Raw genomic sequence first — 13,702 nt, 5'->3', positions numbered from 1 at the left:
GCACTCTACACCAGCATCCCCCACTATGATGGCATCACGTCAATAACCTCAGTACTCAACACCAACAACTGCCAATCTTCAAACACCATCCTACAACTCATCCGCTTTATCCTTGATCACAACGTCTTCACCTTTGACAACCAGTTCTTCATCTAGACACACAGGACAGCCAAGGGGACCAAATTTGCACTCCAATATGCCAACATTTTTATGCACAGGTTCGAACAAGACTTCTTCTCTGCAGGATCTCCAACCAACATTGTACACCAGGTACATTGACGACATTTTCTTCCTCTGGACCCATGGCGAGGAGTCACTGATAAAACTACACAATGACATCAACAAGTTTCATCCCACCATCAAACTCACCATTTACTACTCTCGACTGTCTGTCTCATTCTTGGACACATGCATCTCCATCAAGGACGGACACCTCAGCACCACACTCTAATGCAAACCCACAGACAACCTCACAATGCTACACTTCTCCAGCTTCCACCCAAAACATATTAAAACAGCCATCCCCTATGGACAAGTCCTACGCATACACCGGATCTGCTCAGATGAGGAGGAACGTGACGGACACCTGGAAGTACTCAGGGATGCCCTCACAAGAACTGGGTACAATGCCCAGCTCATCGACCGCCAGTCCCGACGTGCCACAGCAAGGTACCATAATGACCTCCTCAGGAGACAGACACTGGCTGCAACCAAGAGGGTCCCCTTCGTTGTTCAGTATTTCCCAGGAGCTGAAAAATTACGCCGTGTTCTTTGTGACCTGCAACACATTTTCAATGAGGATGAGCACCTCACCAAGACCTTCCCCACACTTCCACTACTTGCCTTTAAACAACCGCCAAGCCTCAAACCGACTGTTGTTCGTAGCAAACTGCCCGGCTCTCAGGACAACTCCATACAACTCTGTCACGGTAGGCGCTGCAAGACGTGTCAGAGTGTGGACATAGATACCACCATTACGTGTGGGGACACCTCCCACCTTGTACGTGGCAGGAACTCCATGTAACTCAGCCAACATTGTCTATCTTATACGTTGCAGGCAAGGATGCCCGGAGGCATGGTACATTGGGGAAACCGAGCAAAGACTACGACAACAGGTGAATGGGCATCGCAAAACAATCAACAGACAGGAGGGTTCCCTCCCAATTGGGGAACACTTCAGTGGTCCAGGACATTCAGCCTCGGACCTTCGAGTGACCATCCCCCAAGATGGACTTCGGGGCAGGTAGCAGAGAAAATGGCTGAGCAGAGGCTGATAGCTAAGTTCGGTACCCATAGGGAGGGCCTCAACCGGGACCTTGGGTTGATGTCACATTACAGGTGATCTCTCTCTCTCTCTCCCTCTCTCTCTCTCCCTCTCTCCCTCTCTCCCTCTCTCCCTCTCTCTCTCTCTCTCTCTGTCACTCACTCATTCACTCTCACTCACACTCTGTCTGTCTCTCACTCTCTCACTCTCACTCTCTCACTCTCACTCTCACTCTGTCTGTCTGTCTGTCTCTCTGTCTGTCTGTCTCTCCCTCACTCTCCCTCTGGCATTCCTATACACATATGCACAGACACCCACCCCCTCACAGATTTAAGACACTCTGTGCACTCTCGCACTCACAACCCAGACAGACAAAGACCCACATGCACACATATATTTTGTGGGGTGAATTTGTACTTGCAGGGTTACAGTGTACTTTGCTCAAAAACAGCATGAATTCATGTAAAACTCCGTTATTTCGCTTTTTAGATTAGAATCAAGCTAAACATCATGGCATAGACAGAGAACACTGGGCCAACACCTTCGACATATTGTCTAGCTATCACCATTGTTAACAGCTAACCCAAGAATGCAACTTTTTAATTTTAAAAAAAGGTTTGGTGATTTACACATGAAAGAAGTGAAACTATCACTGTATTCTAACAGATGAAAGGCTTAACAGACAATCGATTTTTCAATGTACAATTTCAGTTACATCACACTGCAAAATTTTGCTATAAATTCTGTGTGTTAGGATTGAGCCCTCCACTACCACCCGATGAAGGAGCGTTGCTCCGAAAGCTAGTGTGCTTCCAATTAAACCTGTTGGACTATAACCTGGTGGTGTGTGATTTTTAACTTTGTACATTTTTATGTTCATTATGTTCACTCTATTCTCTGTTCTCAACCAAACTTTTTAAACCTTGAATAGTTTTATACTCAATCATTAGTTTCTTTTTCACATGAACATTGAGAACCATCTGAATGCTATCTTAAAGTATTGTCATCTGAAGTTCAAAAATAAGCAGTTATGTTCTTCACAGAGAATACGAGAAAACTCGAGGGCTGTATGAATACCATGATATAGTTGCTAACACCATGTCCTGTTCCTGTACTAATATTCTGTGTAAGAGTGAAAGCATTGCAGTGGATAGGTATAAGTGTTCCTACATTGGTTTGTGGTCGTGAGGCTGGTGGGCGCTCAAGCTGTGTCCGTTAAGGTGCAGAGATGCACCTGATCGTCAATGAATCTACCTATGGTCCCACTAATTTCAGTGGGTCAGAAGTAGGATTCTTGGACAGGAACATTGCTTTCTTCATACACCAGTCTCAAACCCAAAATGGATTTTCTGTTTCAGATTAATTTTGTAACAAAGGTGGGTATGTACTCGGTAGAGGTTATAAAGATGAGAGCAGATCTGAGAGCACAGCCTCAGAATAAAGGGATGACACTTTAGTACTGAGATGAGAAATTTCTTCAGCCAGAGGATGGTGAATCGGTGAAACTCATTGCTGCAGAAGACTATGGACACCAAGTCTTTGAGTGTATTTAAAACAGAAATAGGTTCTTGATTAGTAAGGAGATCAAGGGTTATGGGGAGAAGGCAGGAGAATGGGGTTGAGAAACCTATGGTGGAGTAGACTCGATGAGCCAGTTGGCAAATTCTACTCTTGTATCTTATGACTTTACGGAGACATCTACAAACTGTATTCTCTTTGATAACATTCATTTGATAGATTTTCAGTCAGAAAAACAAAAGTGCTCATTGCAGGCATCAACGAAAGTCTCATTGAGAGATCTAGCAATCTCTGTGGTATGAGCTTTTGAATTTCTTGACCTGGAATAGAGGATAGTATCATTTAATGGTGATTGTCAGTGTCAAACTGCAATGATGTCATCAAGCTACCTAATTGGCTGAACCCAGAAGAGTACTCCCAGCCACCAGGAAACAAATTCTAGTCTTAGATTCCAGAAATTAGCTAAATGATCGTTAACAACATTCATAAATATAAATTTTTGTTTCAGAAGCTTATTGGTTGTGCAGTGGTAGTTATGTCTCCAATTACCAAACACAAACTTGATACGAGAATGGAAGTTTTGATTGTTTTGCCCAATCTGTTGATTTTGCTGTATGCTGATTTTAACTGGGGGTTTGGGGAGGATCCACAGCACAACCTGTGGCAAAACTGTGGATGACTGACTGACTGAAATTTCAGGATTTCTATCATTGTGTTAAACTCTGAAGTTGTGGTCAAATTCATTGAGGTTATGACCATGAGGGCTGTCAGCAGTGAAAGTTTACCTTAATGAGTATTCAAACTCATTACCAAACACAAACAGCTTGATACCTTGGGTGGATTTTTGTTTTGTTAGTATTTGTTAGCTTACCTTTTATTAAGAATTTATGTCATGAAGAGGAATTAAAACATGGAACATCATTGAAAATAAATCTGTCATTGAAGCGTCACTTAAATGCCACTGTTTTTCATGTAGTCTCAAGCATTTATTTGTCATATAAATGTACTTGCCTATTTTCAACTCTGTACTTCAGAAAATTTTCAGAACCTGATTTAATGTTAGCAAATCAACATCGTGCAGCAGGACGTCAGGTATTTGACATAGACTGCAATCGGTGCTCATTTTTTTTTAAATCTCTGTTTCCACCTAGTGGCTGGCAGAAGTATATAAATCTCAGGGTTTAATGATAGCAGCGGAAATGTGTTACAGGCAAGGACTGCAACTATCTTCACAGCACGGCAATATGAATGGCAAACTGTCAAGTCTACTCAGATTAGCATTGCTTGCCCTCTCTCTCAGTACGGTAAGAATTTCATTAACTGCAACTGGAATTCTCTTGTGCACATGCTATAAGCAAAGGTTTTCTTGTTTTGTTTAAACCCTGTTTGTAACTGCATGCTGAACTTTGTGGGGAGAAGCTCGATTCTTGCTGCTACCGAATGCTTTAATAGGACAATTGATTTTAACAAGTTCAATTGTTTTCCACTCTTCCTAAATGTTGAAATATAATAGCTGTTTTCTATCCTTAGGTGATCTCAGTCCAAATTCAGTGCAGGGTTTTTAAAGTTCATTGAATATATCCAGTGAGAATTTAGAGGGCTGTGTCACATGCTATTTTATATAAATAGATGTGTGCAGCAATAAAATATGGCTACATCCAAATTTCCTTGTCAGTAAAGAATATTCAAACTTTTATTCAGGAAAATAGAATAAATGAAGCTGTTGCATAGCCATTTTATTTGCAAGAGATGTTAATGATTATTTGAACCTAGGATATAAAAGATTCCTTCTCTTCAGCCAAGTGGTTTAATTACATTTTTCTCCTATCAATTTCCTGTCTGTAGCAGTAACGATGAAATCCAGTTGCTCTTCCACTTGCATCAGTTCCTCAAAGAAAACTTTGTGCGTATGACCCTTCAACTCTACCTTCCTCCATTTGAAGAAGCAAGCCATCTTTACACGCCTACTTTACATCTCCCATAGTGTCATATTTCAAATCTTGAGCTTGCATCAAAGAAAATTAAAACTATAAGTTTGCAACCTGTATAAGTCAGTTGAACTATCAATTTGATAGATAAAACAGCACCAAGAGCAACTGCTGTCACTTTAATAGCACTGATAATTGTCTAATTTTGTGCAACTTTTTAAACTGACCTTCTATCTATAATCATTGATCCCTTGAACTGATTTGTTAAATCTCCATACCTTCTCAATGACCACTATATCCACTCTAATGTATAGTGACCAGACTAGATACAATGGTCTACTTGTAGCGTGATGATAACTTCATAAAGGAAAAATTGACCTGCTCTTATATTCAGTACCTCTATTTATGATATCCCAGATGTCATTTGCTTTGCTGCCTATGCTCTTACTATGTCATGCCACTTTCAACAGTGTATATACATGAACTCCGCAAGCCTTCTGTCGCTGTCCTCTTTTTATAGTGATGTCATTGACTTTCCCTTCCCTCATTAACAAACTATGTGGAAAGCCATTCAACTTGAAGATAATATATTGTACATTAGCTTCCTCATGTTTCTTGACACTGTCTCTTTCTTGTCCCCACTCCCCTACTAATGATAGCATCTCTGCATCTTGAACTATAACTCTATCTTGGTAATTGAATCAATTACAGACCACCACTGTTCCCATCTCTGGAGGGTAATGCTTTGGTATTTGAATAAAGGTATCTTTGAGTCATACAACATATATTCACATCCAATGAGTAGCCCAATATGGCAATGTGTGCATGTTGAACGATGTGATTTTCAGTGCAAGTTCCTTTGAGGAGTTTTAGGACTTTATAACGTTCATTGTTTCCTAACCTTTTGAATATGTTTTGGGTTGAATCCTAAAATATGCCTGTTTTCTTCTTGCTGAATGAAGTTTTAATGTCCAACAGATTCAAAGGTTGCCTATCAACCTAACAGTAGCGCTTTAGGACTGAAAACTGGTAAAATATTTAAAATTAGTTGTCTTAACTCATTGATTTATCTGTTGGAGAAGCTTTCCTTGAAATATATCCCAATATTATGGTTTCAAGGAAGACAGCAATCATGACATTACTAGCCTATTATAATGAGTAATTGCTGGAGACTGTGACAAGTGAACATTCAATTAATGATAACCGGTAATGAAATGTTTTTAAACAGTAGCATGAAATTTAACTTTGAGATCAATACGGTGCAGAATAAATTCTTTTAAAAAGTATTACACCTTTTTCCTGCTGCAACCAACCTACTGTCTTTGGCTGTGAAACATAACCACTCCATCAAAATTTGCACATTCAGTTATAAATGCTTACCAGAAAGCAGCATCTATCTTCATTTTGGTTAACTTTAATTTGAGAATTTATATTCAAAGGGTGTTGTGGGTGTTTTTGAGAATGTTCACCTTGTCCACTATGATAATACGTGTAAGTACTTGCTATCCTTCAAGTTTTATTTTGAATATAGACTGGCTATTAGAGATTAACAAATGTAGATTTTTGCAATAATCAGCACAAACTGTCTCTTTTTAAACCTACATCAAACTTGGAATCTAAAAGATGAACAGGAAGGGAGAGTAGGAACGCAAATTGATAAATTTCTTAAGTACTTTTGAAAAGCTGAAAACTGGTCAGGATTCTGTAAAGTGAGCACCACCAGTTTTCATCTATTTCAGGTCAGTTAGATTTGATCATTATTATCTGGTCAATTAAATTTCATATTTTAATCATGCATTTTAATATAAATTTTCAAAGTACAATGCATTCAGTTTTAAATCAAGTTTGTCCTTACTCCTTGTTAATAACATAACATAGTTTAAACATTGCAATAGATTTACAAACCTGAAATGTGATGTAGTTTTTGCTGTACCTGTCAAGTTTAAAACCTAATTTAATGAATTGAACATTACTATGTATATAAACTTTATATTTGAACTCTTTTTTTTGTTAGATTAAACTTCAGAACAATCGATGGACATCATTAGTCAGAGAAGCAACCAGTGAAGCTCAAAAGATCTCTCTTTGTCCTCTTGCTGGTCTATTCCAAGCACTCCTGCAATTTATAGTTAAAATGGGAGCAAGGTAATATATATTTACATTTCAGGTTCCATGAAATGTTATAATGGATAGTTCTGTACTTTTTTCCTTTATATTTAAAAATGTTTCAGTGCATTCAACTTACTGAAAATATACACTTGGTATTCATAGGAAGGCATTAAAACTCTTGAAGTTTGCCTTCAATCAACATCTGTAATTTGGAGTGGACAAATGAATTTGTAAATATGCACATGCTAAAATTTTAAATAACATTTTGTTAATGAACAAAATATTAATTTCTGAGAACAGTTAAGTATTAACCACATTACTGTGGGTCTGGAGTCACGTGTAGGCCAGATAAGGTAAAGTGGCAGATTTCCCCCTTTAAAGAACATTATTAAACAAGATAGGTCTTTACAACAATCATTATACAGTCACTATTAGACTAGATTTTATATTCCAGATTTTTATTAAATTCAAAATTGCTTCCTGCCATGGCAGATTTCAAACCCACATCTCCATCTCGTTAATCAAAGCAAAATAATGCAGATCTGGTGTTCCAAGTCCAACATTCTTCAGCTGCTTCATCAATGACCTTTGCTCCATTATAATGTCAGAAGTGGTGATGTTCATTGCACAATTGTCAATGTTCAGCACCATTCAGAATTCCTCTGGTACTGAACCAGTTCATATCCAAATTCCACAAAAGCTGAACCGTATCCAGTCTTGGACTGACAAGTGGCAGGTAACATTTGTACTGTACAAATACTGACAAAGGGTCTCCAAACTTGAAACTTTAACTTGATTTTTCTTTCTCGTGATGCTACCAGATTTGCTGAGTTTCTCTAGCACTATATTTTGAAATGGCAGGCAGGCAGTGACCAGTGGGGTACCGCAGGGATCCGTGCTGGGACCGCAGCTTTTTACAATATATGTAAATGATATAGAAGATGGTATCAGCAATAACATTAGCAAATTTGCTGATGACACAAAGCTGGGTGGTAGGGTGAAATGTGATGAGGATGTTAGGGGATTACAGGGTGACCTGGACAAGTTAGGTGAGTGGGCAGATGCATGGCAGATGCAGTTTAATGTGGATAAATGTCTGGTTATCCACTTTGGTGGCAAGAACAGGAAGGCAGATTACTACCTCAATGGTATCAAATTAGGTAAAGGGGCTGTTCAGAGAGATCTGGGTGTTCTTGTCCACCAGTCAATGAAGGCAAGCATGCAGGTACAGCAGGTCTTGAAGAAGGCTAATAGCATGCTGGCCTTCATAACAAGAGGGATTGAGTATAGAAGCAAAGAGGTGCTTCTGCAGCTGTACAGGGCCCTGGTGAGACCACACCTGGAGTACTGTGTACAGTTCTGGTCTCCAAATTTGAGGAAAGACATTCTGGCTATTGAGGGAGTGCAGCGTAGGTTCACGAGGTCAATTCCTGGAATGGCAGGATTGCCTTACACGGAAAGACTGAAGCGACTGGGCTTGTATACCCTTGAGTTTAGAAGACTGAGAGGGGATCTGATTGAAACGTATAGGCTTATGAAAGGACTGGACACTCTGGCAGGAGGGAACATATTTCCGTTGATGGGGGAGTGCCGAACCAGAGGACACAACTTAAAAATACGGGGTAGACCATTTAGGACAGAGATGAGGAGAAACTACTTCACCCAGAGAGTGGTGGCTGTGTGGAATGCTCTGCCCCAGAGGGCAGTGGAGGCCCAGTCTCTGGATTCTTTTAAGAAAGAATTGGATAGAGCTCTTAAAGATAGTGGAGTCAAGGGGTATGGAGATAAGGCTGGAACAGGATACTGATTAGGAATGATCAGCCATGATCATATTGAATGGCGGTGCAGGCTCGAAGGGCAGAATGGCCTACTCCTGCATCTATTGTCTATTGTCTATTGTCTATTTTGCTCTGGAGTATTAGTCTAGTGATATTACCACTGCCTTCCAAAGTTGGCAGGGTCAAAAGGCTGGCCACAAACATGGGTGGGAGAGCTATTATGAAAGGAGAGGTTTAGTGAGGAAAAGAGGGCTGTGATTTCTGAGGAAAAGGGTAAGGGAATGTCGGTGGTGGCTGAAGTAATCATTGAAGCTATTGAGGAAAGAAAGGAAGGACCAATGTATCATGGAAATTTGGGACAGTTAAATGAAATGAGAAGGAATGAAGATTTTTAAGGCATGAACTTAAATAGATAAGAACATCTGACATTATGAAGGAAGAAAGGCTCCCGAAAGAAAGGAGGAGGGACTAAGTGTTGACAGTCTGATGAGATGATTTGCATGGGGTAGGCAGTGGAAAATATATTCAATCTTTTGGACTAACTATTGACTTTATTTCTCAGTTTTGGAGGACATTAAGTGGTTAAATAGTTCAAATGAATTGATCATATTTTACTGCCCTATAGGGAAACACGACGGCTGCTGGAGAGAGTGGTATATCAGCCAGGTTACACAGAGAGCATTGCATCGGTTGGCCGTTGGTACCTCTTACGACATCTGTGGGCCAAAAATGATGATGAACTTATCACAGTAAGATTAAACAATTGGCACCTGTTTTGTTTTTAAACTCTGAGCGTTGTACAGTTTTGTTGCTGGCATTGATCTTTGTTTATAAAGCTGCAGTGAAATTTAACAAATGTTTTCAATTTTATTTTATCTTGTATTTTTTTTTAATTTGTTCATTTGATATGGGCCTCACTAGCTAGGACAACATTTATTGTTCAGCCATGTTTGTCTCGAGGGCAGTTAAGAATTAACTGCATTTACAGTGGTCTGGAGTCATATGCATGCCAGACCAGGTAAAGATTTCCTTCCTTATAAGATCATTGCAGCTTGTGGAATCTTGTAATGTGCAAATTTGTTGCTGAGATTTGCCTATAAATCAAACATTAATTCACTAAGTGTGAAGTACTTTAAGTAATGGACTGAGATTGTGAAAGGTACAATATGAACACATGTTCTTTTTACAGCTTTATTGTTTTAGCAAGAGGAGTGACGATGTAGTGGGAATGTCAATGGACAATTAATGGAGAATCCTGGGCTGCACTGATAGGCATTTGCAACAATAAGTGTTTACATCACGACAGTTAGGCTGTGTTTTAACTCCAGATTTTTAAAATCAATTCAAATTTCACCATTTTAAATTCATTCACAGGACACAGATGTCGCTGACTAGAGCAGAATTTATTGCTCCTCTTAATTGCCCAGAAATCATAGAACAGAGAACAATACAGCGCAGTACAGGCCCTTTGGCCCTCAATGTTGCGCCGATCCAAGCCCACCTAACCTACACTAGCCCACTATCCTCCATATGCCTATCCAATGCCCGTTTAAATGCCCATAAAGAGGGAGAGTCCACCACTGCTATTGGCAGGGCATTCCATGAACTCACGACTCGCTGAGTACAGAATCTACCCCTAACATCTGTCCTATGCCTACTACCCCTTAATGTAAAGCTATGCCCCCTCGTAATAGCTGACTCCATACGCGGAAAAAGGTTCTCATGGTCAACCCTATCTAAACCCCTAATCATCTTGTACACCTCCAGTCTTCTGGTGCTATTCCTGTAGACAATGAGGACATAAAAATCAAGGCCAATGGCTCTGCAATCTCCTCCCTTGCTTCCCAGAGAATCTAGGATAAATGCCATCAGGCCAAGGGGAATTATCTATTTTCACCCTTTCCAGAATTTCCAACACCTCTTCCCTACATACCTCAAAGCCATCCATTCTAAGTAATTGTGACTCAGTATTCACATCAGCAACAATGTCCTGTTCCTGAGTGAATACTGACGAAAGGTATTCATTCAGTATCTCCCCAAACTCTTCAGCCTCCACACACAACTTCCCACTACTATCCTTGACTGGACCTATTCCTACCTTAGTCATTCTTTTATTCCTGACATACCTATAGAAAGCCTTTGGGTTTTCCCTAATCCTACCAACCAAGGACTCTTCTTGTCCCCTCCTTGCTGCTCTTAGTTCTCTCTTTAGATCCTTCCTGGATACCTTATAACTCTCAATTGCCCCAATTGAACCTTCACGCCTCATCTTGACAGAGGCTGCCCTCTTCCCTTTCACAAGGGATTCCAATTCCTTATTAAACCACGGCTCCCTCACACGACCCTTTCCTCCCTGCCTGACAGGTACATACTTATCAAGGACACTCAATAGTTGCTCCTTGAACAAGCTCCACATATCAATTGCGCCCTTGCCTTGAAGCCTACTTTTCTAAGCCACGCATCCTAAGTCATGCCTCACCGCATCATAATTTCCCTGCCCCCAGCTATAACTCTTGCCCTGCAGTGCACACATATCCCTCTCCATCACTAGAGTAAAAGTCACCGAATTGTGGTCACTGTCCCCAAAGTGCTCACCTACCTCCAATTCTAACACTTGGCCTGGTTCATTACCCAGAACCAAGTCCAGTATGGCCTCACCTCTTATTAAGAGTTACACTGCTGTGGAGTCCCATGTGGAGGCCAGACTGGGTAAGGATGGTTGTTACCTCCCCTAAACGACATTAGTATACTAGCTGAGTTCCTCTGATAATCAATATGGTCATCATTAAATCTTAATTCCAGCTTTTTTTATTGAATTCAAATTCCACCATATCCCACTCAGGTTTCAAACCTAAATTTCCAGAAGATTACCTGGATCTCTGGATTACTAATCCAGTGACAATATAACTGAACCAATATAACTGCCCTAATTTAGAGGGCAGTGTATGGGCAGCACTCTCTGCTCTTTATATCTACAATGATTAAAACCCATGTCCTCAGAACATTAGCCTGGGTGTTCTGAGTCCAGTGAAAGTGCCACGATGCTGCTGGCCCTTACTAAAATAACCGAGACATAAAGGTTTTTAAAAAAGTATGTTTATATTGTACCTTTCACAACCTTAATGCATTACCACAACCTTAATGCATTACTGCTCAGAGAATTATTTTTGATGTGTAGGCATTGTTATGGGCAACCTCAGCATTAAGTTTGCACATTACAAGACTCCACAAACAGCAATAGACTAAATGATTTTGAATCTGTTTTCCTGGTTTTGGTTATTGAATCAATGTTAACAATTAATCTCCTTGCTAAACAATGTAAATAAATGTAGTGTAAAATAGAATGAAGACAAGATTTAGTTTGTTGGAAACACTTTACTCTGGTCTTATATACCACTATCCTTTAAAATTTGCATTGTCTCTCATGGAACTAAAGGATGATCACTGGACTTAAAATATTAACTTTTTTTTTCTCCGAAGCTACTGCCAGACCTGCTAAGTTTCTCCCAGCTGTTTTGTTATTTATTTATTGTACTGTTTTCTTCTTTGTTTTCCTTATTCTCCCATACCTGCGGCACAGGGTGAACTCATTTGTGGGAAGCCAATGACTGGGCTCAGCTAATTCGGCACAAGCTAGGTACAGAACATGGGACTTGGCTGTTATTTGAGGATCGTATTCTAGCCAGATAAATGTTGTTACAAGCTCCCAAGAAAATATTCAAGGTGTCATCTTAAACGTATTTGTTGTATTTTCAGGTATTACTTCAAAATGGCAAAATGAATGGAGATTCTAGAGTTGAAGAGCTGCACAAGAAGCTTATTGAAGCATCCTTATAATTAAACAAGAAAAAAGATTGAACTCAAATGCATGCACACTAAAGTCTCACATTGTAGTTATAGATGCAGCTGCCATATTACTGGTTGTCAAAAAGCAGTAGCTGTGGCTGACTTTTTTTGAAGCAATTTGATGACAGTACGATTTGTTGCACTTTGGCTATATTGAAAAAGACTGCAAATATTTAGACTTGTGTTTTCTTCTGCCATCATATTTCCTGCACTTTTCATCTTAAAAACTGAAAATTTAAATATACCATCATGACTGGGAAGCATGCAGATTTGTTTATTTAAGATAGAATGCCTTCATTTTAACTTGGCAAATGATCTGTATTATTGTAGTATAAATACAAAGAAACAATCATGTCTGAACATTCGTTGCAAAGTTTAATGTAATGTTGTGATTAAACTATGCACTCACATCATGATTTCCTATTAAAACCTGTAGTCGTGTTTACATTTTTGAATTTTTTTTCTTTTTATTTCACTTAGTCATTTAAGACAGAAATATCATTTGTTCTTTGCATCAAATGTATTCAGTTTCATCAAATCACTATGCAATAGCAAACATTTCTGTATTGAACCAGAATAATCTTGTTGCAATATCTCTTCCCTACAGTTTTGCTTCTTGCTCTGTTATGTCTAATTGAACCAATAAAAATGCAAGGACTTTGTTACAATCATACTCTCCTCTGGGCCCATTTATGGCACCTTATTTTTAAACAAGTGTACAGAATGGATGGTTAAATTGGTTCTAATGCAACATAGAAAAATTAAGGACAAGTCAACTAATCAGAGTAAGCAGGTAGTAGATGCCTTGACAGTCTCTACTGTCAGTTGCAGAACTAGTAAGTTAAAATTGAGCCATAGAATCATACAGCACAAAAACAGACCCTTTGGTCCAACTAGTCCATGCCGACCAAGTTTCCCCAAACTCAACTAGTCCCATTTGTGTTTGGCCTAAGTCAGTCTCAACCTTTCCTATTCATGTATCTGTCCAAATGTCTTCTCAATGTTGTGACTGTACCTGCATCTTCTACTACTTCCGGTGGTTCATTCCATTCCACACATGCACTACCCTCTGTGTGGAAAAGATTATCTTTCAGGTCCCTTTTAAATCTTTCTCCACTCACCTTAAAAATATGCTCTCTACTTTTGAAATCCTCACCGTAGGGAAAAAGCCTTTGATGTTCACTTTATCAAAGCCTCTCATGATTTCATAAACATTTGAGGTCACCCCTCAACCTCCTACTTTCCAGTTTAAAACGTCC

At 39.5% G+C, this 13,702-nt stretch overlaps 1 protein-coding gene across 2 annotated transcripts in view; it reads left to right on the top strand.

Annotated features, from left to right (window-relative positions):
* Positions 1-13,116, top strand: part of skic3 (SKI3 subunit of superkiller complex) — a 125,135-nt gene extending 112,019 nt beyond the window's left edge. The window contains exons 38-41 of one of the 2 annotated variants that reach the window (XM_072583159.1): positions 3,934-4,086; positions 6,725-6,855; positions 9,223-9,346; positions 12,354-13,116. In XM_072583159.1, the coding sequence (XP_072439260.1) occupies positions 3,934-4,086; positions 6,725-6,855; positions 9,223-9,346; positions 12,354-12,434 (489 nt within the window). In that variant the 3' untranslated portion in view covers positions 12,435-13,116. Of the gene's footprint in view, positions 1-3,933; positions 4,087-6,724; positions 6,856-9,222; positions 9,347-12,353 lie in introns of those variants that run through there. The other variant, XM_072583168.1, reaches the window with a different exon arrangement.
* Positions 13,117-13,702: the final 586 nt, after the last annotated feature.

The sequence above is a fragment of the Chiloscyllium punctatum genome, chromosome 2 (genome assembly GCF_047496795.1).
Source record: "Chiloscyllium punctatum isolate Juve2018m chromosome 2, sChiPun1.3, whole genome shotgun sequence".
In the NCBI taxonomy this organism is placed as follows: domain Eukaryota; kingdom Metazoa; phylum Chordata; class Chondrichthyes; order Orectolobiformes; family Hemiscylliidae; genus Chiloscyllium; species Chiloscyllium punctatum.
This window is presented reverse-complemented; position numbering and strand designations above follow the sequence as displayed.